Source organism: Bos grunniens, chromosome 16, assembly GCF_055505025.1.
Source record: "Bos grunniens cultivar Pamir isolate PY7600 chromosome 16, Bosgru_T2T1.0, whole genome shotgun sequence".
In the NCBI taxonomy this organism is placed as follows: domain Eukaryota; kingdom Metazoa; phylum Chordata; class Mammalia; order Artiodactyla; family Bovidae; genus Bos; species Bos grunniens.
The window spans coordinates 29,283,038-29,310,744 of NC_141180.1; the positions used below are offsets into that span (position 1 = coordinate 29,283,038).

The window sequence follows — 27,707 nt, forward strand, 5'->3', positions numbered from 1 at the left end:
TTGCAGGAAGCCAGGCACCTGCCAAAGTGACACAGACACCAGAGCTGGCGCTGGAGTCCCTTGTCCGGGACTCTTCTCTCCCCCGGGAGCAGCAGCAGAGGTGGGAAAGAGGTGCTGGGCAGCTGGTAAGTGGCAGCAGCTGGACTCCACATTCCCCTTGGACCTACCCTCTTCCAAGCCAGTCTTAGCTCAGAGCAGGTGTGGGAAGGCTTAGATCCTGCTTGGAGTCAGTGAGACCCTAGGCCCCACGTCAACCCTTCGGTGCCTCACTGTCCCACCTGGAGGTGTGGTGGGTGCTTAGGGGAGGTATCATGGAGGTGGGGGGGGGCAGCAACATTTTTATTTGCTTTAAATAAGCTTCTAAGTCACAATGCACTTTAAAAGGGAGTTCTATGGCTAAAAGTGTCTGAAAACCTCTGGATCAAACCTTCTTCCTTAAGGTCCTTCCCATGGCTTGCATCCAGTGGTTTTTTCCTTCCTCATGGGGAAGGTATAGAGATCTTGCTCCAAGGGGTGCTTGCAAAGGGAGGTAACCTTGTCAAGCAGGGGAATAACCCTGACCATGGGCTCAGGCGGCCTTGAGTGTAAGTCTCCCTCTGCTGAAAAGAGAGGGAGTCACCTGTCTTTGAAGGGTGGCAGTCTCGCCAGCTGCTGGGACCTGCAGGGTGGTGTGTGTACCCAGGGGCACCCGCTGCTGTGGGTTGGAATCCAGCTCCGCCATTTGCCTCTTGTGTCAGCTTTGAGCCTCTCTGTGCCTCAGTTTCCTCATCTGTGAAGCAGGAATAATCAGCCTTTTCCCATAGGGCTCTCTCGGGAATTAAATGGAAAGGTCTGCAGGCCAAGCATCAGATAAGAAGCCCCTATAAACAGCAGCTACAGTTACTACTGTTGTTATTATAGGACTGGCTGTGAAGATGGAAAGAAAAAAGGGATGCAGTGGGGGATGGGAGAGGTGACCAAACACGAGTGAGGGATTTAGGGAGGCAGGGTGGGGGAGGAAGAGAAGCACAGGATAGGGTGTTCAGCGCCCCCCACCCCAGCCCCCAGAAGCATGACCCCCCAAGAACAGCCCCAGAGCCCTCCGGCCAGCAGCATGACTGCAGCTTTGGGCCCACAGAGGAGAGCCAGACCCTGCCTGGCCTCCCTGCAGATGGCGCCGGGTCCAGCACTCCTCTGGCCTCCGCTACTGTGGCTTTAATCAAAAGAACAATCTGTTTGCCTCTGAATCAGACCCAGATTCCTTTTCCCAGCAATGTTCTCTGGGCCTCCAGGGACTCAGGCGGCCCATCCAGGCTCCATCTCCTGCCCCAGAGCCCAGGCTGGGCTTCTCCCTCCCCATTCCACGTTTGGGGGACGGGGGAGCAGGAGGCTGAAGCAGTGGAGGGGTCAGATACCGGGCCCAGCGTGGCAAACCGGGTGACCTGATTGCCAGCGAGGCCCTGTCTACCAGGCTTCCCGGAGGACCCTGTCCCCCCAGGACTCTGGGACCCACGTGCAGAAGGCCTTAGGGTCCAGACAGGTCATTAGCCCCATTTTAGAGGCGAAGAAACTGAGGCTCAAGAAGGTGGAATGACTGCCACAGGATTAGTGAGTGTCCGGGGACTCCAGGTCCCACCTGACCCTTAAGACCTTGGGAGATCCCAGGCCAAACTGGTGGGGCCCCACCCCAGGTGACCTCGGGGAGGGGGTTGGGGGAGGACCACTCTGGGTTCACAAAGGACGAGGAGAGTGGGCACCCGAGGAGGCCGCCCACCCTCCAGGCCTGGGCCAAGGGGAAGGGAAGAGGGGTCGAGGGAACAAAGGGAGAGGGGAGGGGGCGGCGCGGGGCGCGGCCGGGCAGGTTGGGGGGCAGGTAGGGGCCGCTTCCGCCCGGCGGCAATCCCGGGCCCCCTCCCCCAAGCTTCACCTTTTATGGTAAGGCGGCCGGGGCGGCGGGGCGGAGGGAGCCGAGGGGGCGGGGAGGACGGAGGGGGCGGGAGGCGCCGCGCCGCTCCGGGCTCTGCTCGATCGGGTGACCGACCGGACCCGCCGGGGGCGCGGGCGGCTCAGGTAAGCGGAGCGGGGTGGGGTGGGCGTCCCGTCCTGCCGTCCGCGCCCCCGGCTACACACAGGTGACAGCGCGGGCAGCCCCTGGCCGGAGCGCAACCCTGCTCTCCGACCCGGACCTCAGCTCCGGCGCTCCCAGGGGGGCCCGCGGGACTGGGGGCCGGGGGTGCGGGTCTCTGTTCCCCGAGCGGAGGGAGGGCAGGTCTGGAGGTAGCGCGCGTGTCCCTGCCCCGGAGCGGCACGCGGAGAGAAGGGATGGAAGCAGGGCGGAAGCTCCCGCACAAAGAGGACAGCGTCCCGCACATGGATCGAATTAAAGTCCCCGGCGGCGCCCCACTGTGACCCGGCCAGCCGCCCCGCCTGGGTGCTTGCGGGAGGGCGCCGGGTTTCCGAAGGTCCTGGAAGCTCCGGGCCCCTTTCTCCAGCCGGGGTTAGGCGAGGGGCAGGAGGGGCCGCGGAACTGCCCCTCTCTGGGCCTCATATCCTCTGGGGGGAGGGGGGGTGCTGGGAAGGGGTGGGACTGAGCTATCCCCAGGGTGTGTGCCTGGGGCACCCTGGCCTGAGTCCTCCTCCAGCCCAGATTCTGAGGACCCCAAGGAGAGACTGGGCAGCGCCCAGATCCCTGTTCTTCACATTGATGGAAGCCAAGTCCTGGTCTTCTCAGGCCCCCCAGGGGTTCCGCCTCTCGCATGAGGTACTGAAATACCATCCGGCTTTCTCTTGGCACCTACCCAGTACCAAGATCTTGAGCACCCCCTCTCCTTTTATGCGCTCAGCCACCCTTCCAGAAAGACCTCATTATTTCCACTCTTTGAAATAACAGAGGCCCAGAGAGGTTCAGTGACCTGCTTAGGGTGGCCCAGCAGGAAAGAGGTGGGATTGGGGAACTCAGCCCTGTGGGCCTCCTCCACTTCCCTGGGGTGGGAGAGAGGGAGAGGCCCTTCTGTCCCAGGCTGCAAGGCCGGGAGAGGGGGCTCAGTTTCACTCCCACTGCCTGCAATTTAACTCCCAAGCAAGCCTAGGCTGCTTTCTCGGAGTCCTGAAGAGCACAGCTTAGAGGTGGTCCCACAGGGTTTGAGAGGAGTAGGACCAGGGACAGAGTGCATAGTGGGGGACTACCCCCATCCTTGGAGGCCCTCTGGGTCAGCCAGCCCTCCCCTGCCCTGAGCTGCAGCCTAAAGCTGGGCTGGGTGGCTGGCTGGATCTCAACCTCCTTCCTTCCTCTTAACAGGAAATGACTTTCCTTCCCTTTGTTTCCACTTTCTCCGCTTACCCAACTGGATCTCACTTTGGTCCTCTGGGAGAGGAAGGGTGGTGGCCAAGGGTCCCCCAGGCTGGGCTGGCTGGGAGGCCGCCCCACAGGGAGCTTCCTCTCACACCCCCGCTCCAGGGTGACCTGGGGGGCATTGGGACCCAAGGGGAGCCTTGGCTCCTTTTCCTGCTCGGGTCTGACTGACAGGGCTTTGAAAATCCCTAGCTCGGCCCCTTCCCCTGGGGCCTGAAGTCCCTGTTGGAAGCACAGGGAAGGGATAGGCCGGGGTGGGGGTGGGGGGGTTGCTGCCCAGCTGTGAACATCTGGTTTCAGTGCTGGGACGTTTGTCCTGGTCTTTGTCTGAGAAGCCAGCAGATTTGACTTCCCGGAGGGGTGTGTTGGGGTGGAGTGGGGTTCAGGGCAGGGTGGGAGGGAGGCAGAGAAGGCACCCTCTGCAGCCTCCAGGAATGAGCCCAGAGTTTACTGGCCATCTGATAATTGGTCTGGATTGAGCCATTCTGTGTAAGAACAGGCCTGGAGATTTTTGCCTCCCCACCCTGACCCACCCTGAATCATCCAGGGGGAAAAAATGTGACCTCTCAGGCCCAAGGATACCCCGTGGACTTCCAGGTTAGCTCCTGCTCTGTTAGAATTCCAGGTCTCCAATCTCTTGACTGGAGCCTCACCTGGCCTCATCTATACAGTGGGGGCAGGACTTCCCTGGTGGTCCAGGGCTAAAACTCCATCCTTTCAATGCAGGGGGCCCGCGGTTCATCCCACACGCCGTGCAACACACCATGCAGGCCGCAACTAAGACTTACTGCAGCCAAATAAATATTTTAAAAAATGAAGTGGGGGCATAGCAATCTGTGTTAAGAATTAAGTATCTTTTTAATGTATTGTTTTATAATTATTTTCATTATTATTTTGGCTGTGCAGGAAGGGTGCGTGGGATTTTTAGTTCCCCGACCAGGGATTGAAACCACGCCCCCTGCATTGGGAGCATGGAGTCTTAACCACTGGACTGCCAGGGAAGTCCCAAGAATTATGTGACTGAGTAAGCACTGGCTGCAGTGCCTGGCACATGGCAAGCACTTTATCAGTGGGTGCCCTTGTTCTTGTACTTAAACCTTAGATGCACTCTGAAACTTGTTTGCAAAAATAGATACTTGTAATAAAGTATGAAAGCAAAGAGGAGGACAGCCAACAGAAGCATATGTACTTCCAAACATCACTTACAAAACAGGAAGCAAGAGAGAAGTACTTTACAAGAACTTTAGAAGTTTTATTCCTATATTGGTTTCTTTTTCAGAACAGATATTTTATTATCAGAATGAGCTCCACGTTTTAATCAAAGATAAATCAATTTAAAGGGAATTTAGGAGCATATATTATTACTATTCTCCATCAGTCTACAGGAGTCCACAGTGGCCGGTGGAGGGAGGCCTTTGAATGGCCACTCAGGCTCCAGGTCATTAGGGTCCCTGTGGGCCGGCCTTTGGGGCTGAGTCAGGGTGGCCCATATGGAGAATAAGAGAGAAAAAGGGCAATTCCTTCCCTGGGCACAAGCCCTGGGTGCCAGTAAGAACTCTGGGGCTGAGTGTGGACAACTTGCCCCACCCCATGACCCTACCTCATCCCTGGCCCCCTGGCAGGAGCCACCTGAGAGAAGGAAAGTGCACTCTCCCTGGTCCGGTTGCTGCCCTGCTCCCAGATCCATGTTTTGATGTCTCCTGTGAGCTGGACTTGGGTCATGCAAAGACCACAGACGCAGTTGAAAGCATATGAGGTCACTTCTAGGGAGCGGGCAGACATGATAATGGTGAGCCAGTGTGGCCTGTGATGGGCTGTCATTGCCCTGTGGCGTAGACAACTACCCTAGAGTAGGAAATCAGGGGAGGCTTCAGGGAGGAGGTGATGTTTGCGCTGGGCTTCTAAGGAAAAACTGGAATTTACCCTGCACTGGGCAGGAAAGACAGATGGTAGGAACATGCCAGGGCAAGTAAGGGAGAAAGATGGTCCAGGAAGGGTGCGTGGTCCAAGGTGATCAAAAATAGGTGGAGGCCAGGGGGATTTGGACTTTATTTTGAAGGTAGTAGGGAGCCATGGAGGGCTTTTGAGTAGAGAAGAAACAGACTGATGCTCCGGAAAGATCACTCCTGAGGCAGGATTGGAGATCCTTGAGGCACTCACCCCTGTGCCTGAATCAGGGCATGACTTTGGAGATGAGAGCAGGAGAGATTCTGGCCACAGGATCAAGACTTGATTGGATGTGGAGGCTGATGGCCAAGCACAGGATGCTGGTTTGTGAGCTGGGCCGGGAGAGGGCAGCAGAGCCAGGTGGCCAAGAGCATGGGCTCTGGGTTCAGATCCCAAGTTCCCTGCTGCATGACGCTGAATGAATGACTTCTACTTCTTCCTCTGGGCTTCCTTATCTGTAAGACGGGGATGGTAACAGTGCTTCTCCCACTCCAGCCGTGGGAGGTGTGTGAGTTAATGGGCGGAAAGTGCTTAGGGCAGGGCTGGCACAGGATAGGCCTTGGTAAACAGTGGCTCTGATGGTTCATCTGTCCCCTTTGCCTCCTGGAATCCAGTGCTGATCTTCTAACCGTTGATTCACCCTGTCTCCCTCCCATAGTGGAGCTGGCCTGAACACTGGGGACCTCAGCCTTCCTAGGAAAATCCAGATCCCAGGTGAGGAAGGTAGTTTGGGGTGCGGCCCTGGGCTGGGCCTGGCAGTCAGTAGTGCCGAGGGTGGGGAGCTGGAGGAGCGGCCCCTCCCTCATGCTCCTTGGAGGAGGGAAATTAATCATTGGTGAGGTGAGCAGGGTAGGGCTGCCCTTTGTTCCACCAGGTGTGCAGGTTGGGGGACGGGCGGTCAGGACTGCTGCGGCCCCTCTGTGGCCAGGTCACCTGGTGGGCCCCTGCCCTTCCCTGGGGGACATCTGCCGCCCCTTTTATGGCTGGGTGGGGTGCTGGCACTGTGGGGTGGCTGCCCCTGTCTTGTTGGGAGAGGGAGGCTCCCTGCCCTGGGGGTGGGTGGTGTCCAGGTGGAGCGCCCCTGCCCATTCCACGACTGCCATGAACGCTGTCCAAGCCTGAGCCCCACTCTGTCCCCAGCCCCACCAGAAGCTGAAACAATGGCCTCCAAGCCTGAGAAGAGGGTCGCCTCGTCTGTCTTTATCACCCTGGTGCCCCCACGTCGAGATGAGGCTGTGGTTGAGGAGGTGAGGCGAGCAGCTTGTGAGGCCTGGCCTGGCCGCCCCTGGGAATCTGCCCCCACGAAGGCACCCGGGGCTGGCTCGATGGGAAAGCTCCGCTCCTGGATGCCCCCTGGCAGGGCTGCAGCCCCAGGGCCAGCTGTTCCACCTCAGCTCTCCAATGGAGGTAAGAGGGTGAGGGCGCTGGACGAGGGAGGCTGGCTCAGAGGCAGCACTGAAATGCGGAGGAAAGGGCAGGCTCTCGGGTCATTTGTTGAGCACCTACTGTGTTCCAGGCCGACTCTGGAATCCACCTGCCTGAGTTTGAATCCTGACTCCTTTACTTGTTGGCTGTGTGACTTTGGCAGGCCACTTTACCTCTCTGTTCCTCAGTTTCTCAATCTGTAAAATGGAAATAATGATAGTAACCACCTCAAAGGGTCCTCGTTGAGGATTAGATAAGTTAACACATATGGAAAGTGTTGCTCCCAGGATCTGCCGTGTGAATACCTATTGTTTATTATTCAGAGCCAGACACTGGGGATAAAACTTATATCCTAGTGGGGGAAACATAGTAAAAACATAAAATATCATATCAGAAAGACACAAAGACTATTTCAGAATTAAACACAGTAAAGAGTTGGGGAGGTGCAACTTTTTATGGGTTAATCAGGATGGCTTCTCCAAGAAGGTAACCTCTCAGCTCAGTTAAGACTTAAAGGACACTATAGAGCTAGAAGGGAAATGGGAACAGTTAGTGCAAAGACCCTGAGGCAGGGATGAATTTGGTAAGTTGAAGGAGCTGAGAGGTAGTTTTGTTCTCTGTTGAGCTCTACATTCACTTGCTGTGTGATCTTAGGCAAGCTGTTTCCTTCTTTAAACTTAGTTTCTTCCTCTGGAGGATGGAAATTTGGTCATGTATGTGATGTGAAGGGGCTTCCCTGGTGGCTCAGTGGTAAAGAATCTGCCTGCAAATGCAGGAGACATGGGTTCGATCCCTGGTCTGGGAAGATCCCCTAGAGAAGGAAATGTCAACCTTACTCCAGTATTCTTCCCTGGGATATCCCATGGACAGAGGAGCCTGGCAGGCTACAGTGCATGGGATCACAAAGAGTCTGACAAGGCTTAACAACTGAACAAGAGCAAATGTGATATGAAATCTCAGCTATCGGAGAGTAGCAAGGAGGGATGATGACACCAGGGCCTGAGGCAGCTGCTCGTCTAAAGGGCACCAGCTGGAAACAAGGAGGCACTGAGATGCTCAGTGCTGGAGTCCTCAGGTGCCTAGTCAGGTTCCTGCTGTTCCAGAGTGAGGCTAAGGAAGCCTTGTGCATCCATCACCATGAAAACCACCTTAAGACCAGAAAGTGAAAAAGTGAAAGTGTTAGTTGCCCAGTCGTGACTGACTCTTTGCAACCCCATGAGTTGTAGCCCACCAGGCTCCTCTGTCCATGGAATTTTCCAGGCAAGAATACTAGAGTAGGTATCCATTCCCTTCTCTAGGGGATCTTCCTGACCCAGGGTTCAAACCTGGATCTCCCGAGTTGCAGGTGGATTCTTTACCGTCTGGTCACCAGGGAAGCCCCAGAGACCAAAAGCAAATGTCGGTTATAGGAAGCCAGACACAGGAGGGAGAAGGGACCACGCATGGACATTCATATAACGCGCTTCTTCAGTATAACACAGCCTCCTAGACTGGTCTTTCCTTCCTAACGACACATGCCAAGAACATCCTCCTGCTACTTCTCGTTTTTCCTTGCGGCCATACCTCGCAGCTCGGGGCATCTTAGTTCCCCAACCAGGGATGGAATCAAAGCCCTGGCAGTGAACGCCCTGAGTCCTAACCACTGGATCACCAGGGAAGCCTTGTAGAGAAGAACCTGGACCATGATGACCAAGATTCACACCTCAGGACATTGACCCGATGGAAAAAAAATTATGTTCCTTCTGGGTAGGAGAGGGGGAGCCTAGGAAATCGAGTTTAGATGCCAAAATGCCAAACCTTCTGGGATGTCTTCATGACTTATTGGAATTATAGACAGAAGATCCTGGGAGTGTGGTTGTAAAACCTGACAGGCCTTCCTCAGTGGGGGATAGACGTACAGTGGCCGGTTAGCCATGTTGCTGGCCAACTTGGCAATCTCGGGGCTCAGCCCTGCTTGGAGTAAGAAGTTCTAAGTGAGCAGAGGTCATAAGCCTGACCACAAAACACAGAGGTGGGCTCTGGGGGCCTACCTTCTGCTTAAAGCCAGATCTACAGCAGGCCGTCATCTGACACCTGACCTATGCTTGTCCCCTCAGGAATGAATGAATGAATGAATGAAAGTCACTCAGTCATGTCTGACTTTTTGCCACCCCATAAACTATACAGTCCATGGAATTCTCCAGGCCAGAATATTGGAGTGGGTAGCCTTTCCCTTCTGCAGAGTATCTTCCCAACTCAGAGATCAAACCCAGGTCTCCCACATTGCTGGTGAATTCTTTACCTGCCAGCCACAAGGGAAGCCCTGTCCCCTCAGGAACCCACCAGCATTTCTTGAACCCTTTCATCCTGGCAGAAGTCTCCCCTCTCCCTCTTGAATTCCTGCCCTGGCTGGGACCTGCCCACCCTTCACATCCAAATGTCGAGAACCTCAGGCATTTGGGAGAGGCCTCAGTGCTTCTGCTCTCTCTCAGTGACCTGGTTCTTGACTCAGTCAGCTCATGTAGCACAGATTCGCACACTTTAGCAGCCTCAGCATCTCCTGGGGGCTTGTTCCAACCCAGCCAGCTGAGCCCCACCCTGGGCCTTCCTGATTCAGCAAGTCTGCGGTGGGGCCCAAGAATTTGCATTCCTTACCTGTTTCCTGGTAACTGATACTCTGGCCCGGGGACCACACTTGGAGAATGAGTATCTGGTCCGCAGGTAGGACTTACAGATGAGTAGTTCTCAAAGTGTGGCCTTTGAACCTGCAGCATCGGCATCACCTGGGAAATGTAAATTCTAGTGTAAATTCAGTGTCATTTCAAAAATGTCAATTCCCAAAGCTGACTCCAAACCTGCTGAATCGGAAGCGCTGGGGTGGGGCCCATCCTTTGACTTTTGGAAAAGCCTCTAGGTGATTCTGGGGCCGACTCAGAGGTCTAGAACAAGCTTTCCACCTGTACAGCCCTGGAGAGAACAGAGAGGGCTTATCTTTGTCGAACTGGTGGGAAACCTGAAGCCAGAGAGGTGCCTCAGTGAACACCCAGGAAATGGGACCAGAGCCCAGGCCTTCAGGCAGCCGGGCTTAAACCCCTTCTGTCTGCTCTCCCTGGGTGTTTAGGGCGGTCTGACCTCGCTGGAGCCTGGCCGACCTCATATGCCCTTGATAGGAGGTGGGCAGAGTGCCTCCGTGCTCTTTCTGCCAGGGCACTATTAACAGCACTCACCCTGAGTGTGGCAGTGGACACAGTCCTGCGCTGTGCTTTCTCTCCTGACCCCTCCAGTTGGAGTTCCAGGAGGAGTTCCAGGAGGAGTCCTAGGGAGTGGGCAGGCCCTTGTCAGGACAACCTGGAGGGGAGGAGGTTACACTATCATGAGTGTAAGAGTCAGACCCAATTTAGTAATTAAACAACAAGGAAAACAGTACAAGGAGCCCCTGTATATCCCACATCTGGTTTCAGCAATTATTGACATTTGGCCACATTTGTTTCATCTGTTCCCTTTTTTTTTTTTTCTCTTGTGAAGTATTTAAAGGAAATGCCAGTAATCAAGTCATTTCAGCCCCACATATGGTAAGAATGGTTGTTTTCTTACATAACCTCAAGTCCAAATAATATATAAAAAAATCAACAGGAATGCCTAGGATTATCTAATAGTCTATCCGTAATTGACATGCTTTCCCTTGTCTGCAAAATGAGGGGAATTAAATGAGATGATTAATCCTTTGAATTGGAACCCGAGTGAGATCCATAGCAGTGCTGGCCAATAAAATACCATGTGAGTCACAAATGGAAACCTTATGTAATTGAAATTTTTCTAGTATCCATCCATGTGGAAAAAAGTAAAATGATATTACTTTTATCAATGAGATATTTTACATTCTTTTTTTTAGTACTAAGCACATCTCAATAGCCATATGTGGCTGGTGGCTTCTGTACTGGACAGCACAGATCTATACATTATATAAATCTCTTAATTCTAGGGACGCCCCCTCTCTTGATCTCTCCATGCCCTTAATTTCTTGCAGAAACAGTCCATTTCTGTAGAATGTCCTGTTTGCTGACTGGTTCTTTTGGGTCCCTGGGTGGTCTCATCCAACTTGTCGCTCTGTTCCCCCTCACTTTTTTTTTTGGCCACACCATGCTGCACGCAGGATCTTAGCTCCCCAAGCAGGGATCGAACCTGTGTCCCCTGCAGTGGAATCACGGAGCCCTAGCCACTGGCCCTCCAGGGAATTCCCTTGGCTTTTTTTTTTTTTTTTTTTGTAAGGCATTTCATCAATGCCGGCCATCCCTTCTGATATGTAACACAAGTCAGAAGACGTCTGATGTCTGCTGGGGTTATCGGTGGGTTCGGGTGGTGATGGTGATAGTTGAGCAGCTCCTCTGGAAAGTTCCCTACTGACTGTCGTCCCCTTGATACTTTCAACACCTGATAGTAATTACCTGAATCTGTTATGTAACTGGGTGGTGGTTCCCAACCTTGAGTGGCGTCAGTGTCACTTGGAGGACTTCCAAAACACCCATGACCAGGCGCTGCCCCAGAGCGTCTGATTCTGCAGCTCTGTGGTGGGCTGAGAAGTTGTGCTTCTAACAAGGTCCCAGGTGATGCCGCTGCTGCCGGTCCAGGAGTGACACCTTGAGAATCACTGTCTTAGGAGCTGGTTTTGCTTACATTTGAACAAGGCCCTTCTCATGGGGTTTCCAGTGCTCTGGCACCCCGCTGGGGGAGGCTTGTTATAGAAGGCTTTGGCAGCCACTGTTTTCTGAGCCTGGGCCACATGCCAAGCCCTTACCTGCATCATTTTACTTAATCCTCATGAACCACCCTAAGCGATTGAGACCCATGTTCCAGTTGAGCAAACTGAGGCTCAGAGAGATGGTTTCTTGCTTAAGGACACCCAGCACGTCAGTGGTGGTGTCAGAGCTGGAACCCAGATCTGGGCGACACTGGACCTGAGCCCTCAGCCACCGTGCTGCCCAGCCTCCTGGGTTAGTGTCACCTGTTCTGTGCACCTGCAGAGACTCTGGCCAACCCACCTGCTCCCTCTGGTTGCAGGGTGTTCGCTTCCTCCTCCGCCCCTGGACGTTGACGATGCACTTCCAGACCTGGACCTCCTCCCACCTCCGCCTCCGCCCCCCCCAGCGGACCTGCCCCCTCCTGACGAAGAGCCCCACTCCGCGATGGGGGCATCACTCATTTCAGACTTAGAGCAGTTGCACCTGCCCCCTCCCCCACCCCCGCCACAGGTACTGCCGACGCCTGGTACCTGATGGAGCTCCACGGGTCAAAGGAGGGAGGGTTGGGGGGTGGGGGCTTTCAAGATTTTAAGCTTGGAGGTTGTTAGGTCCCTTCTCCTACTCGAGGGCAGCCCCTCTAAAAAGCTCTTTCAGGCCGGTAAAAGTTGGATGTGTTTCTCAAGATCCCTGGAGAAGGGATGCCACACCCTGTCCACATCAGTACTTCCATCAGCTCTGAGGAGGACATTCCCCTGCATCTAATCTAAATCCTTCATCCTGCAGAGGAAACCCATCTCTAACCCTCTGCCCTTGACAGGGGCATTGTAGACATAGGAGGGTTCCAGGCCGAGGGGAACCATGACTCTAGGAGATTCCTTAGAAGCAGAAAGAAATACCATTGACTGGATAAAGGAACCCAGAGCAAGGAGTTGGGAGAGCTGGCCTCAGTTTATGCCTCTTCACCAGGGGGTTCATGAGGGGGGCTTTCCTGGTGGCTCAGCAGTGAAGATTCTGCCTGCTGATGCGGGAGATCCTTGGTCCAGGAGGATCCCACATGCCACAGGACAGCTAAGCCCTTGCACCACAACTACTGAGCCTGTGCTCTGGAGCCACAGCTATTGAGGCCCCAGAGCCCGGGCTCCTCTGCAGCAGGAGGGGCTACCACAGTGAGGGGCCCACTCACTGCAACTAGAGAAAAGCCCAAACAGCAACAAGGACCAGGCACAGCTAACAGTAGAAACTATCAAAGCAGAGGGGGGCTAATTGTGCCTGGTGCCACCAGATGAGGGGCAGAACTGTGTGGTGTCCCTGTTGGATGACTCTTCTCCCCTCTGTCCCCACAGGCCCTGGTGGAGGGGCCTCCACTGCAGCCTCGGCCCAGTCATCTCAAGCCCGCAGAGGAGGAGCTGCCGCCCCCTCCCGAAGATCCTGTCAGCTTCCCTGAGAGAGAGGCCTCCACAGGTATGACCGGAAGGAGTCTGTGTGGCCCGCTGGGCCCTCGTGGGGCCAGCATGGACTTGCGGGAGCAGCTGGGGGAACAGGGACCAACTCACAGTACAGTAATGGGCCTTATAGTTGTGAGGCAATTTTATTTTTACTGCCTTAACCTTTTTTTCCTTTATAACTAAAATCCATTGAAAACTTGCCGTGATGGCAAAAATGCCTGGAATTTTTTCACCGTTTTAAGTTTTTGAATACATAGCACCCTTACATAGTACAAAATACAAAGCACAAGGAACTTCTCTGGTGGTCCGGTGGCTAAGACTCTGCATTCCCAATGCAGGGAGCTCAGGTTCGATCTCTGGTCAAGGAACTTGATCCCACATGCTGGAACTAAGAGTTCGAAAGCTGCAACTAAAGATCTTGCATGCCACGTCTAAGACCCTGCATGGCCAAATAAATACAGAGACAAATTTTTAAAGAATAAATAAAAATAAAAAGCACAGAAAGGCACATTCCAGATAGACAGTCTGTTAATATCTGGTGCACATCCTTTCAGAGGTGTCTTATGCATATGCAAGCAGATGCAAATATATCCTTCCTCACAAATAGGAGCGAGCTCTGTGCTGTTCTGCACTTTACTTTCTTTTCTTCATTCAGTCTTAGAACTCATTCGCATCAGAACATAAGGAGTTTTCTTGTTCTTTTTCACAGCTGCATAGTATTCCTTAGCTGGGCCTGACTACATGCATTTAACTGGTTGCCTGTGGACAGGTGCTCAGGTGGTCATGCTGAGTGAATTGCCTTGCACCTAATCATTTTGCCCGTGTGCAAGTTCTTGAGATACATTCCCAGAAGAGGAGGCACTGTGATATTTTTGCCAAGTTGTCCTTGGTCACCGCCATCTGCATCCCCACCAATGGCGTCAGAGTGCCCATGTGCTCACAGTCTCTCCAGCACTGTCTGTTACTCATTTACTAAATGGCTATTAGGTGCCCACCATGTGCCAAGGCCTCCTCTAGTCCCAGGTTATGAAGTAATTCTTCTCTGACTTCTTCCTGCGTTCTTACGGTTTCCCTTTTCACATTTGAATCTTGGCTACGTTTTGAATTAGCTGGGTGTAAGCTGTTACTATGGAGCTGTCTGTCTTGTGTTGATTTTTTTGCAGATGGCAACTCATTTGTCCTAACACTACCTGTCTGAATTTTAGCTTTTTCTCCTTTTTTGGCCACACTGTGTGGCATGTGAGATCTTAGTTTCCCCACCAGGGATTGAACCCAAGGCCCCAGCATTTGAAGCACAGTCTTAACCACTGTACCTCCAGGGAAGCACCTTGATTTTAGCCTTTTAAAGGCCACTCACCTTCCTTCTTAATGTCCCTCATGATCCTCCACATGAGCTGAGGCTGTGCTTACAGCCTCTGGGGGTTTGAGGAAGAAACCTGGCACTCTAGCTAGGTCCTGGGTGGTGACTGGGTACAGTTCTCCCAGGCTGGGCGGATCACAGCCTGTCTCCTCTACCCTAGACATCTGTGCCTTCTGCCACAAGACTGTGTCCCCCCGAGAGCTGGCCGTAGAGGCCATGAAGAGGCAGTACCATGCCCAGTGCTTCACGTGCCGTGTCTGCCGCCGCCAGCTGGCCGGGCAGAGCTTCTACCAGAAGGATGGGCGGCCCCTCTGTGAACCCTGCTACCAGGTAAGCCCAGCGCCGTTTCCCAGGTGCCAGCACTGAGCACCTCCTTTCCCAGAATGATCTGAGGAGGTAGGCGCTAGTGACCCATTTTACAGATGAGGAAGCTGAGGCTCGGAGCGGAACTCAGCCAAGGTGTGTGCATTTCCCATGGCTGCTCTAACAAATGACCACAAACTCGGTGGCTTCAAACAATACACACTTAATTCTCTTTTGATTCTGGAGGTCCAAGGTCCAAAATCAGTTTCACTGAGTTAGAATCAGTGTTTTCCTCCCTCCGGAGGCTTTAGGGGAGAAGTCCATTCTCACCTGTTCCAGCTTCCAAAAGCGGCATTTCTTGGCTCCTTTGTCCTTCTTCAAAGTCAGCAGTGTGGAATCTTGCATCAGTTTCTTTTTTCTCTCTTTCTCTCAGGTCTCCCTCTGCCTTCCTCTTTTAAAGATACTCGTGATGACATTTGGGGCCCACATGGATGACCCAAGCTGACCTCCCCATCCCAAGATCCTTAGCTCAGCCACACCTGCAAAGTCTCTTCCGTTTTCTTTCAACTTTTTGTTTTGTGATCGAGTCGGTTAACAATGCTGTGATGGTTTCAGGTGAACAGCAAAGGGACTCAGTTACATGTGTTCATGTGTCTGCTCTCTCTCAGACTCCCTGGCCATCCAGGCTGCCACATAAAAGTTGAGCAGAGTTCCCTGTGCTGTACTTGCTGGTTATCCATCTTAAATATAGCAGGTGTCCATCCCAAACTCCCTGACTGTCCCTTGCCCCAGGAACCTTAAGTTCATTCTCTAGGGACTTCCCTGGCAATCCATTTGTTAAAACTCTGAGCTTCCAATTCGGGGCATGGGTGTGATCCCTGGTTGGGGAACTAAGATCCCACATACTGTGTGGCATGGCCAAAAACGAAAGTTCATTCTCTAAGCCTATGAGTCTCCCCATTCCAAAATCCTTAACTCAGTCACACCCGCAAAGCCTGGTTTGTTTTTTTTTTGGCTGCACTGCACCGCATGGGAGTGCTGAGTCCTTACCACTGGACCACCAGCGAATTCCCTGCAAAGTCTCTGTTGCCGTGCCAGGTAGTCACAGGCTCCAGGGCTTAGAACCTGGGTACCTGTGGGGCATCATTCAGCCTGCCACACTGTCACACTCTGGTCAGTGGTGGAGTTGGTGACCTGCCCCGGCCCTGGCTGGTTCTGGAACCTGCTGTGGTCTTGCCACTCCCTCACCTAGAGCCACGAGGTTCCAGTGTGTGGTGTGATGGGGCATCTCTGGGTACCACGTGTAGCCTGGAAGCGCTAGTTTGGATGCCAAGGTGCTGGAATTGCTAACTCTCTAGTGGCACATGGTGGCGTTTCTCCGTGTGGTATACAGACCTCCCTTAAGCATCCCTGGGGGTGCAGTCAACCTCACCTTGTCCTCAGATTAGTGATGCCTGGCAATCTGCATTTTTAACAAGTCTCTCCAGTGATCCTGATACACACTGAAGTCTGAAAACTACTAATTTGAAGGGTTAGAACATTTGGAGTCGGGACTGTTTAGAAAACTCCGAATGACCTGATCCCAGGCAGTGAGGTGCTACGGGAGGAGAGAGGAGCCAGGCCGTCCCACCCTAACCCTCTGACTCCATCAGTGTGACTCCTCTGATGTGCTTATGCCCTTCCCCAGCTTGGATCCAGGCAGGGGTGGAGCAGTGGCGGGGAGAAGGGATGAGGGTGGGGTTTTAGCTGAGAGCAGCCAGGAGGGCCTTCAGCAGCCAGTAGAGGAGGAAGCAGGAAATGCTGGCCCCATCTGGCACATCTGTCCAGAGGAAATCAGGTTAAGGTGAACAGGCTCACAGCCAGGAAGGGGAAGAGACATGCAGGAGAAGAGGTAGGTGAGTTAGCGGGATGCGCTCTGCTGTCTCAGTAATACCTACCCTGTCCTCTCTTCTTCCTCTCTCTGTCATCGCACCTCACTCCAGAAGGGATTTGAGGCAGCTTGTAAGAATGCACATATAGAGACTTCCCTGGTGGTCCAATGGCCCAGACTCCATGCTTCCAGTGCAGGAGGCCCAGGTTTGATCCCTGGTTGGGGAACTAGATCCCAGATGCTGCAGTCATGACCCAGTGCAGCCAAATAAATAAATACTTTAAAAAAAAGAATGCACATAATAATTGTAATCAATAATAATGTTATACACTTAAAATTTTATTAAGAGGGTAGATTTCATATTAGGTATTCTTACCACAATAACACAAAAAAATTTTTAAGGACACATATAATACTATGAGAGGGCTTCCCAGGTGGCGCTAGTGGTAAAGTACCCACCTCCTAATGCAGGAGACATAAGAAGGTTAGATCCCTGGATTGGGACGATCCCCTGGAGGAGGGCATGGCAACCCACTCCAGTATTCTTGCCTGGAGAATCCCATGGCCAGAGGAGCCTGGTGGGCTACATACAGTCCTTAGGGTCACAAAGAATCGGACACAACTGAAGCAACTTGACATGCACACATAATACCATGAGATATCAAATAAATTGATAAAACAGAGGAAATCAAAGTAGAAAGTGAGATGAGATCCAAGGAAAGTTAGTACTCCAAAAATACGTGAAAGACCCTTATCAGATCAGATCAGATCAGTCGCTCAGTCGTGTCCGACTCTTGGCGACCCCATGAATTGCAGCACACTAGGCCTCCTTGTCCATCACCAACTCCCAGAGTTCACTCAGACTCACATCCATCGAGTCAGTGATGCCATCCAGCCATCTCATCCTCTGTCGTCCCCTTTTCCTGCCCCCAGTCCCTCCCAGCATCAGAGTCTTTTCCAGTGAGTCAACTCTTCGCATGAGGTGGCCAAAGTACTGGAGTTTCAGCTTTAGCATCATTCCTTCCAAAGTAATCCTAGGGCTGATCTCCTTCAAAATGGACTGGGTGGATCTCCTTGCAGTCCAAGGGACTCTCAAGAGTCTTCTCCAACACCACAGTTCAAAGCATCAATTCTTCAGCGCCCAGCCTTCTTCACAGTCCAACTCTCACATCCATACATGACCACAGGAAAAACCATAGCCTTGACTAGACAGACCTTTGTTGGCAAAGTAATGTCTCTGCTTTTGAATATGCTATCTAGGTTGGTCATAACTTTCCTTCCGAGGAGTAAGCGTCTTTTAATTTCATGGCTGCAGTCACCATCTGCAGTGATTTTGGAGCCCAGAAAAATAAAGTCTGACACTGTTTCCACTGTTTCCCCATCTATTTCCCATGAAGTGGTGGGACCGGATGCCATGATCTTCATTTTCTGAATGTTGAGCTTTAAGCCAACTTTTTCACTCTCCACTTTCACTTTCATCAAGAGGCTTTTGAGTTCCTCTTCACTTTCTGCCATAAGGGTGGTGTCATTTGCATATCTGAGGTTATTGCTATTTCTCCCGGCAATCTTGATTCCAGCTTGTGCTTCTTCCAGTCCAGCGTTTCTCATGATGTACTCTGCATATAAGTTAAATAAACAGAGTGACAATATACAGCCTTGATGAACTCCTTTTCCTATTTGGAACCAGTCTGTTGTTCCATGTCCAGTTCTAACTGTTGCTTCCTGACCTGCATACAAATTTCTCAAGAGGCAGATCAGGTGGTCTCGTATTCCCATCTCTTTCAGAATTTTCCACAGTTGATTGTGATCCACACAGTCAAAGGCTTTGGCATAGTCAATAAAGCAGAAATAGATGTTTTTCTGGAACTCTTGCTTTTTCCATGATCCAGCGGATGTTGGCAATTTGATCTCTGGTTCCTCTGCCTTTTCTAAAACCAGCTTGAACATCAGGAAGTTCACGGTTCACATATTGCTGAAGCCTGGCTTGGAGAATTTTGAGCATTACTTTACTAGCGTGTGAGATGAGTGCAATTGTGTGGTAGTTTGAGCATTCTTTGGCATTGCCTTTCTTTGGGATTGGAATGAAAACACCTTTTCCAGTCCTGTAGCCACTGCTGAGTTTTCCAAATTTGCTGGCATATTGAGTGCAGCACTTTCACAGCATCATCTTTCAGGATTTGGAATAGCTCAACTGGAATTCCATCACCTCCACTAGCTTTGTTCGTAGTTATGCCTTCTAAGGCCCACTTGACTTCACATTCCAGGATGTCTGGCTCTAGGTCAGTGATCACACCATCGTGATTATCTGGGTCGTGAAGATCTTTTTTGTACAGTTCTTCTGTGTATTCTTGCCATCTCTTCTTAATATCTTCTGCTTCTGATAGGTCCATACCATTTCTGTCCTTTATCGAGCTCATCTTTGCATGAAATGTTCCTTTGGTATCTCTGATTTTCTTGAAGAGATCCCTAGTCTTTCCCATTCTGTTGTTGTCCTCTATTTCTTTGCATTGATCGCTGAAAAAGGCTTTCTTATCGCTTCTTGCTATTCTTTGGAACTCTGCATTTAGATGTTTATATCTTTCCTTTTCTTCTTTGCTTTTCGCTTCTCTTCTTTTCACAGCTATTTGTAAGGCCTCCCCAGACAGCCATTTTGCTTTTTTGCATTTCTTTTCTATGGTAATGGTCTTGATCCCTGTCTCCTGTACAATGTCACAAACCTCATTCCATAGTTCATCATACTCATTCCTAAAAGTGGAGCATGAAATCGGACTGTAAACTTCCAAGTAGCCAAATGGAAAATGGTAAGTTTCAAGATTTATCCATAAGATTAAAAGCATGACAGTCCCTCTGGGAATGCCTTTTACTGATTCTGAAGCTTTAGAGAAATTTTTCGTATGGACCCTCATGGACCCTGGCCTCGAGCATTTCCTAATCACAAAAAAAAGATGCAGTCATAGCTTCATGGCAGGATTTCTCACTGTTAACCAGATACAGGGCCAAACTTGATCCCCTCTAAGCAACGTGGAGGTTTAGGGGTAGCAGTTAGGGTTCCAATTGCATGAATGTGAGCACCTCTCCCGTACCTCTGCCTCCTGGGCCCCTGTGGGTAGCTGGTCCAGTGCCCCTGGTGGCTTGGAGGGGGCACACCCATGGGCTGGCTCTGAGGCGGTGGCCTTCTGTCCCAGGACACCCTGGAGAAGTGTGGCAAGTGTGGCGAGGTTGTCCGGGAACACATCATCCGGGCCCTGGGCCAGGCCTTCCACCCCTCCTGCTTCACGTGCGTGACCTGTGCCCGGCGCATCGGGGACGAGAGCTTTGCCCTGGACAGTCAGAATGAGGTGTACTGCCTGGACGACTTCTACAGGTACGAGAGGGGACCGCACACCAGGTGGGGCGCGGAGGACTGCGTGGGGCTCAGGTGGGATGGAGTTGCTGAGCCTGAGTGCTGGAGGCTGGGTCAGAGCTATCCTGCCATCTCTGGGCCTGCAGAATCCACCACTGGCTGTTCCACATACCCTGCGTTTGAGTGACCACCTGCTGGCCGCTAACACTTTTTGTTTTTAATTGGAGTGTCATTGCTTTACAGGTTGTGTTTCTGCTGTAGAACAACGTGAATCAGCTATATGTATACATACATCCCCTCCCTCTAGAGCCTCCCTGCCACCACCCCATCCCACCCCTCAAGGTCGTCACAGAGCTCGGGGCTGAGCTCCCTGTGCTACACACTAGCTTCACCTCTAGCTATCTGTTTTACACATGGTAGTATATATATCGGAGAAGGCAGTGGCACCCCACTCCAGTACTCTTGCCTGGAAAATCCCATGGACGGAGGAGCCTGGTGGGCTGCAGTCCATGGGATCTCGAAGACTCGGACACAACTGAGCGACTTCACTTTCACTTTTCACTTTCATGCATTGGAGAAGGAAATGGCAACCCACTCCAGTGTTCTTGCCTGGAGAATCCCGGGGACGGGGGAGCCTGGTGGGCTGCCATCTATGGGGTTGCACAGAGTCGGACATGACTGAAGCGACTTAGCAGCAGCAGCAGCAGCAGCAGTGTATATATGTCAGTGTTGCTCTTTTAATTCATCCCACCCTCTCGTTCCTCCACTGTGTCCACAATTCTGTTCTCTACATCTTTATTCCTGCCCTGCAAACAGGTTCATCTGTACCATTTTTCTAGATTCCGTATATATGTGTTAATATACAATACTTGTTTTTCTCTTTCTGACTCACTTCACTCTGTGTGACAGACTCTAGGTTCATCCACATCACTACAGATGACCCACTTCTCTTCCTGTTCATGTAGCTAACTCTTTGAGCAACTCCACTTGGGTTAGGCCATTTTATCTCAAAACTGTTAGTATAGGCAGGCCCTGTTAAAGGTTCTGTTTTAGCAAATGTGGAAACTGAGGCACGCAGTACATAAGTACAGTAAGTCCCCTACATACGAACCTTCAAGATGCGAACGTGCATCTGATTCCAGCAAGGCCCCAGAACCCGTGCCATCGCTGGCATGGGTGGAACTGCAGCTTGTGCTCCGTCTCCTGTTGCCGACGATCCTTCAGCTCTCCCACCCCCACCTCTTCTCCCTTCTCCGTTCAGTAACGCTTTTTGCCTCCTCACTTGGTGCCGGCTCCTGTAGGCCAGCTGTTGTACGTGCTGCTATATTTCCCAAGGTGCTGTACCACAGATTCAAGAATGTTTTCCCTAGTTTTTGTGTTTGTTTTTAATGTACATTTTTGTGTGAAAGGTATTATAAACCTATTATAATGTAATATTCTATAACTGACTGTGTTAGTTGGATAACTTTGTTGGACTTACGAACTCACTCTCAGAACAGAAATCATTTGTATGTAGGGGACTCACTGTACCTAAGTCTCCCTGATGGTAAGAATGGAGGCTGCGATTCAAACCCCGTCGAACTGACTTGAGGGCCTTGCTGTCAATCCCCAGACCCCAGTGCCTCCCCTCGTAGCTAGCTGTATGGAGAGATGGTGACGCACATGTCCAAGACGCCTTGTCCATCACTGTCCAAGGGGAGAGACAGAAGCGCCTAGCAGAAAAGGAAAGAAGAGAAAGCGGTGATCCGATACAAGACCAATGAAATGGGTTCACCGGAAACGCACACATGAGATTTCTCTGCTTTCTCAAATTCCAGTGTTCCCCAGTTACTTCCTTCCCTTGGGCTAATTATACCCTGGGAAGCTGGGTCTAATTATGCAGGTCTCTCCATTTGCTCCTGCCAGGAAGAAATAGGCATTTGTGGTTGTAGCTCCAGGTATAGTCACATAGCAACAGATCCAAAATAGCTCTGGGAGGTGAACCAGAGCCAGCCCAGGTTCTGACAGCTAATTTCTGCGGTCGTGGGTGTGAACGCCTCCTGAGCTTGGGTTTCTTTCTCTCTAGGAAGTTCGCCCCGGTGTGCAGCATCTGTGAGAATCCCATCATTCCCCGAGATGGGAAGGATGCCTTCAAAATCGAGTGTATGGGAAGAAACTTCCATGAGAATTGCTACCGGTGTGAGGTGAGTGGACCGGTGCTGGTTTAATTAGCTGTAGCTGGTCCAGTCCACTCACCACGTGAGCCCTGCTGAGGGCCTGCTGTGTGCCAGGCCCCGGGCTGAGACAGGTCCATGGTTTAATTAGCTGTAGCTGGTCCAGTCCAGTCACCACGTGAGCCCTGCTGAGGGCCTGCTGTGTGCCAGGCCCCGGGCTGAGACAGGTCCAGGTGAGGCCTCTGATCTCAAATTGCTCACCATCCAAGACTTCCCTGGCGGTCCCGTGATTAAGACGCTGAGCTTCCAATGCAAGTGGTGCAGGTTCGATCCCTGGTTGGGGAACTAAGACCCCACTTCTACATGGCATGGCCAAAAAAAGAAAATTGTTAGCCCAAGCTATCTAATAGCAGAGACAAATAAGAATGGAAATAACTACAAATCTAGTCTTGGAGTTAATGATAGAAACCAAACTCAACCTGCTTTCTGCAAGAAAGGAGACCTTAACAGGAAGGTTCTTGGTGGTGATGTCATTGATGACATCAAATGATATAGGGCTTTCTCTCCGTCTCTTGGTTCTGCCTTTATGCGAGTGTTTGCTTCATTTTCTCTCTCTGTGCCCTGGCATTCTCTGTGGGACAGGAGATACACGGTTGGCTCAGGTTTACATCCTTCCGACTTAGAAACCCCATCCAGTGATCCCTTACAGTCCCAAGACCTCTGATTCACCCAACTTGGATCACATGGGCCATTCTGGATCAATCAGTGGCCAGGGGCTCTTATTGATAATCTCTGGGGCCAGGGAGGCCATTGGGATTGATTGTGTGCATGCTCAGTCACTCAGTCATGTCTAACTCTCTTCGAGTCCATGGATTGTTGCTCACCAGGTTCCATAGAATTTTCCAGACAAGAATACAGAAGTAGGTAGCCATTTCCTTCTCCCAGGGGATCTTCCCAACCCAGGGATCGAACCTGCATCTCCTGTGTCTCCTGCATTGGCAGGAGGATTCTTTACCACTGAGCCAACTGGAAAGCCCCCTGAGCCGCCAGGGAAGCCCTGATACAACCATAGGAAGGACAAAAGGAATGCTGGGCACACATACCACAGATGTCCTTTTAGGGTGCTACGAAAGAGCAAGTATAAATCCGCTTTGGGGCGAAGAAGGCAGTAATTAAGTCAAGTGATCAAGATTGGTACAATCAAAGCACTCTTACTTGATTTGATTTACTAATTTATTTTTGCCTCTGCTGGGTCTTCCTGGCTGCACAGGTTTTCCTCTGGTTGTGGTGCACGGGCTTCTATTGCAGTGGCCTCTCTGGTTGGCTGCTCTAGGGTGTGTGGCCTCCATAGTTTCAGTCCCCCAGCTCTAGAGCACAGGCCCAGTAGTTGTGAATCAGTTGCTCTGAGGCATGTGGGATCTTCCCAGATCAAGGCTCGAACCGATGTCTCCTGCATTGGCAGGTGGATTCTTTACCTCTGAGCCACCAGAGAAGCCCTCAAAGGCACCCGTAGAGGAGGCGGTGCTTAACCTGGGTTTTGCAGGATGAGTAGAAGTTTGCCACAGAGTCCAAGGGGGAAAAGAAGTCCAGAAAGAGGCAAGGGCCTATGAAATCCTACTGTAGCACAAACGGCCTGAAGAATAGGAGGAAGTGGAAGTTTCTAGCTGTGTCTGGAGTGTAGACTGCTGGATATAGAGTGAGGCCAGAGAGAAGGAAAGGGCCCCAGGGGCCAAGCTAAGGAGTCAGCCTCAGGCTGCATGCAGGGAGTGGTGAGGCTGAGGTGGTGAGGCTGGTTAGAAGCTGGTACAGCGGTTCCAGCAAGAAATGCCTGGAGAAACACACAGGCCTCTCACTCAAAAGGATCCTCTGTTTGCTTTGAAGTTCTGCTGTCATTTTTTAAAATTCTTCATTTTTGAATAAGGGACTCTGTGTTTTCGTTTTGCCCCAAACTCTGCAAATTATATAGTCAGTCCTGCCGGGCAGGCTCTAAGAATCCACCCTTATCTCTTCCTGTCTTCCTCATGTCACTGATGTTTTGGTGATGATGACAAAAAGGTATCACCTAAGTGGGGACTCCCAGAGCAAATCTCTCTCTTTTTTTTTTTTAAATTTTAATTGGCGTATGGTTGCTTTATAGTGCTGTGTTAGTTTCTGGTGTGCAGCAGAGTGACTCAGTTATACATATGTATATTCTTTTTCATAGTTTTGCCTAGAAAATTCCATGGATGGAGGAGCCTGGTGGGCTACAGTCCATGGGGTCTCAAAGAGTTGGACACAACTGAGCGACTTCACTTTCACTTTTCACTTTCCATTATGGTTTATCACAGAATATTAAATATAGTTTTCTGTGCTGTGCAATAGACCATGTTGATCCATCCTATATGAAATAGTTTGTAACAGAGCAAATCTCTTAATTGGCCAGTGAGATTCCAAACATTTATTCACTCACATTTAAGCAGAGGTCTGGAGCCAAGAAGCCATTTTCACTGAGAGTGACCTGAGAGTTTAATCAAGAAGTTGACACACTGCTTCATAATTATGTTGACGTGTTGGTTATAGTTCAAAGTTCGGCTGATAACATATCTTGAAAGAACAGCGGTGAAATTCAGATGCTGTTATCCCTGCCATAGCCCACGTTAGGTCCAGTGGTGACTGGCATTTCATGGGCCTGGATGGTGAGCAAATAAACCCTCTCTGCTTCTCCTTGGTCAGCTTATTGGGAACATTGCCCAGGCTGCTGCAGTGAGTCAGAGTTTGGACTCTAGCAGCTGCATTTCAGAAAGTAAGGCTTCAACCGCAGTGGCCTGAGCAGATGTGGGTCTGTTTCTCTAGGAAGGGAAGTGGGTTTCAAGGTGCCATCCACATTCTTCTCACCATTCCTGACCTTTTTTTTGGCTGCACTGTGCTGCCTATGATCTTAGTTCCTTGACCAGGGATCAGACCCACACCCCCTGCAGTGGAAGCTCAGAATCTTAACCAGTGGACTGCCAGGGCATTCCCTGTTCCTGCCTACCTTGTGGTCCATGTTATTTCTTAAAATTGCCAGAAGAGTAACAACACTTTCATACTCAGCTAGTATTTTTCAATATAAAATGCTTTCATACACATCACCTTGAAAAGTAGAAATGTTAGTTGCACAGTCGTGTCGACTCTTTGTGACATCATGGGCTGTAGCCCAGCAGGCTTCTCTGTCCATGGAATTTTCCAGGCAAGAATACTGGAGTCGGTAGTCACTCCCTTCTCCAGGGCATCTTCCTAACCCAGGGATCTAATCCTGGTCTCCTGCATTGCAGCAGATTCTTTCTGAGCCACCAGAGAAGCCCCTTATTTAATCCTAATGATGAGCTTTTGATACCAGAGTTAGTGTCTTCATTTAAGAAGAGGAATCTGAGGGTGAACAGAGTGGTTTTTCCCTGTGTTCTGGGCGGGGTCTGACAGCTTTCTGCAACCTGATAGCTCCTTCTCAGGCTCTGTGACTTGGTCATAGTTGAGGTGTTTCCTCATTTGATTCTAATTTAGAAGAGGTCACATGTGCCCCTTTGGGACTTTAGGTTTGGCCCTTGGTGCTCTCAGAATGCCAAACAAGTGGCTGTTAGGAATAGCCCAGATCCTGGCATTAAATAGCCCAGAGTCACCTTGAGAGACTCGAGGTGCAGTTCCAGAGAAAAGACACACAAGGGCGCCCTCCCAGGCTTGCGTAGCTGGATCAGGATGGCTGGGACTCCCGAGTTGTCTCTAAGATCAGCCTTTTTCTGGTCTCATCCTTTCGGCTCTAGGGAACACCAGCCATGCCCTGAGCAGGTCTCTGGATGGTCATCATTCTTGTTATTTCCTGCATTTGCCCAAGTGAGGCCCAGATGAGGTACGGGCTTGCGGCAAAATGGTAAATTTAGCAAAGTCTAGGCCCTGAATCCCCAACTTCATTCTAAAATCTTTTGGGGATTTAAAAGTTGGAAAAATGAAGGTTTGTACCAGTGTTGAAGCTATATTAACAGTAGAACAACAAAAAGACCCCTGGACTCTGAGCCTGAAAACCCAGTCCTATCCTAGCTCTGGAACCAGCTGTGACCTGGGGTGGATGCCATCCCTCACTGGACCTCAGAGAGGGCTTTTAAGACCCTTTCAGCCCTTTCCATGATCCCCTAGGGGGTTTCTCCACCAAAGGGCCCCCTCTTCTCTCAGTGTCCTGGATTCTCCTCTTGGGTGATTCAGTTAATTTCCTCCATGGATGCTCGCAAGTCCCACCTGCTTGGGCTCCGTGCTGCAGGGCTCAGGCATGGGGTCTCAGGCTCCAGGTTGCAGGGCTCAGGCCTGGGTCCATCCACATGTGTCTTGTTCCCGCAGGACTGCAGGGTCCTCCTGTCTGTGGAGCCCACGGACCAGGGCTGCTACCCGCTGAACAACCGTCTCTTCTGCAAGCCGTGCCACGTGAAGCGGAGTGCTGCGGGGTGCTGCTGAGGGCACCCTTGGGCCAGGGGCTGCGGCTGCACACTAGCCCTGCTTGTTGGGCCCCTTCCCTAACTGTGTCCCTTCCCGACCTGTTCTGGCATGCTTTCCTTCCAAGCCACACACAGGGACCAGCTTGCAGCTCCGCCCATCACTTCAGCCACTGAGCCCCGGCCTCCTCCCAGCTCAGAGCACCCTTCAGACTCTCAGCTGTTCCTTCTCTCCTCTGGGCACCAGAAGGCTTTCGTACTGTGAACATCATGCCCGGGGTTCCCACCTCCACCGTTCTGGCCCCTCTTGAGCACTGGTCTCGACCTCCATTTCCAGGGGTCAGTTGGGTGAGTCTCCATTGAGCACCCTGTGTCCATAGCAATGATCCATGAGCTCTGAGCGTGCTGAGCTATTAGAGTACAACCCCAGAGTCCTTTAAAAAGCACTAGTTTTAACATTTGAAGGTTAAATGATGAGAAACATACTTTGGATTTTGGGGGAAGGTGGGGAAATACCTTCCATTGTTCATAAATGTACAAGATAGTGACCCTCCTGGTGGCCTGGACTTCCCACCTCGAGGCCGTGTTGACATGGGGCTCAGGCCCAGGCATGAGCCTGCACAGCAGCGGCAGGAGCAAAGGGTGACACGCTGGCAGCCAAGGACGACATCAGCAACTCCTCCAGCTGCCTTCTGGCGCCTCCTCCCGTGTGCAACAGTGATTCTGCAGACACAGATTAAGTGCCTATTGCTAGCCAGGGAGCGGAGCACAGGAGCCCTTGGGCGTTCCTCCTGCAGCCTTGATGGGGGCTGTGCTCACACACACACACACACACAGTCCTCCAGGACAGTAACAGGGGTGTCCCCCAACCCCTGCTCGGGCCCTTCAGCCCAGGCTGCCCTGTGACCACTGCCCAATCAAGGCCACACCTCTAAGATTCTTTTCCCTTTTAAGGAAAAATCACTTGTTGCTTTGTAATTCTAAAACATTTTGTAGGGCATGAACACATGAACAAAAGGTGCTTTCCTCCCTGGGGTCGTCTCAATGTACCACGTGCTCTTAGGAGGCTTCTCGGAGCTCCAAGTACCTGGAGGGTTTCTGTGTAGGGCCCCTTAAGGGCTTCGGACCAGAGCAGAGCTTCTTGCCTGAAGCTTAGAGCAGCAAGTCCCAAACTCCAGGCATTCCCATAACTTCCACAATTTTTATCATATGAGGACCTCCTGTTCTCTCACTTCCGTAATATTTTCTTTAACTCAGCATCCTTCTTCTTTTTACTCACTTAACCAATTTAGTCTTATGCTAACTAAGCAATATATCCACACAGCCACATGTTGATGTGCTAGTTATACATGAAAATAAATGCAAAACTATTCAAA

The 27,707-nt window shown here is 51.4% G+C and overlaps 1 protein-coding gene across 8 annotated transcripts; it reads left to right on the forward strand.

The window, feature by feature from the left end:
• On the forward strand, positions 1-27,707 carry FBLIM1 (filamin binding LIM protein 1). Of its 8 annotated transcripts, none has more exons than XM_086343873.1 (9): positions 1-125; positions 5,937-5,992; positions 6,419-6,685; positions 11,741-11,931; positions 12,765-12,882; positions 14,387-14,556; positions 19,585-19,763; positions 21,808-21,925; positions 26,240-27,707. In XM_086343873.1, exons 3-9 carry the CDS (start codon positions 6,439-6,441, stop codon positions 26,351-26,353), a joined length of 1,137 nt encoding a protein of 378 aa, XP_086199999.1. In that variant the 5' UTR covers positions 1-125; positions 5,937-5,992; positions 6,419-6,438; the 3' UTR covers positions 26,354-27,707. The 8 variants fall into 8 exon arrangements, with proteins under 8 accessions (XP_086199999.1, XP_086199996.1, XP_086200000.1 ...); XM_086343874.1 differs by lacking the exon at positions 1-125 and adding an exon at positions 1,246-1,587; XM_086343875.1 differs by lacking the exon at positions 1-125 and adding an exon at positions 2,002-2,049 and having other exon boundaries at positions 5,893-5,992.

Bases quoted from the DNA above. Each gene is read 5' to 3' on its own strand.
- FBLIM1 (XM_086343871.1), top strand. The intron at 19,764-21,807 runs GTACGAGAGGGG...CTTTCTCTCTAG, and splicing joins TGCCTGGACGACTTCTACAG to GAAGTTCGCCCCGGTGTGCA. The intron at 21,926-26,239 runs GTGAGTGGACCG...TTGTTCCCGCAG, and splicing joins AGAATTGCTACCGGTGTGAG to GACTGCAGGGTCCTCCTGTC.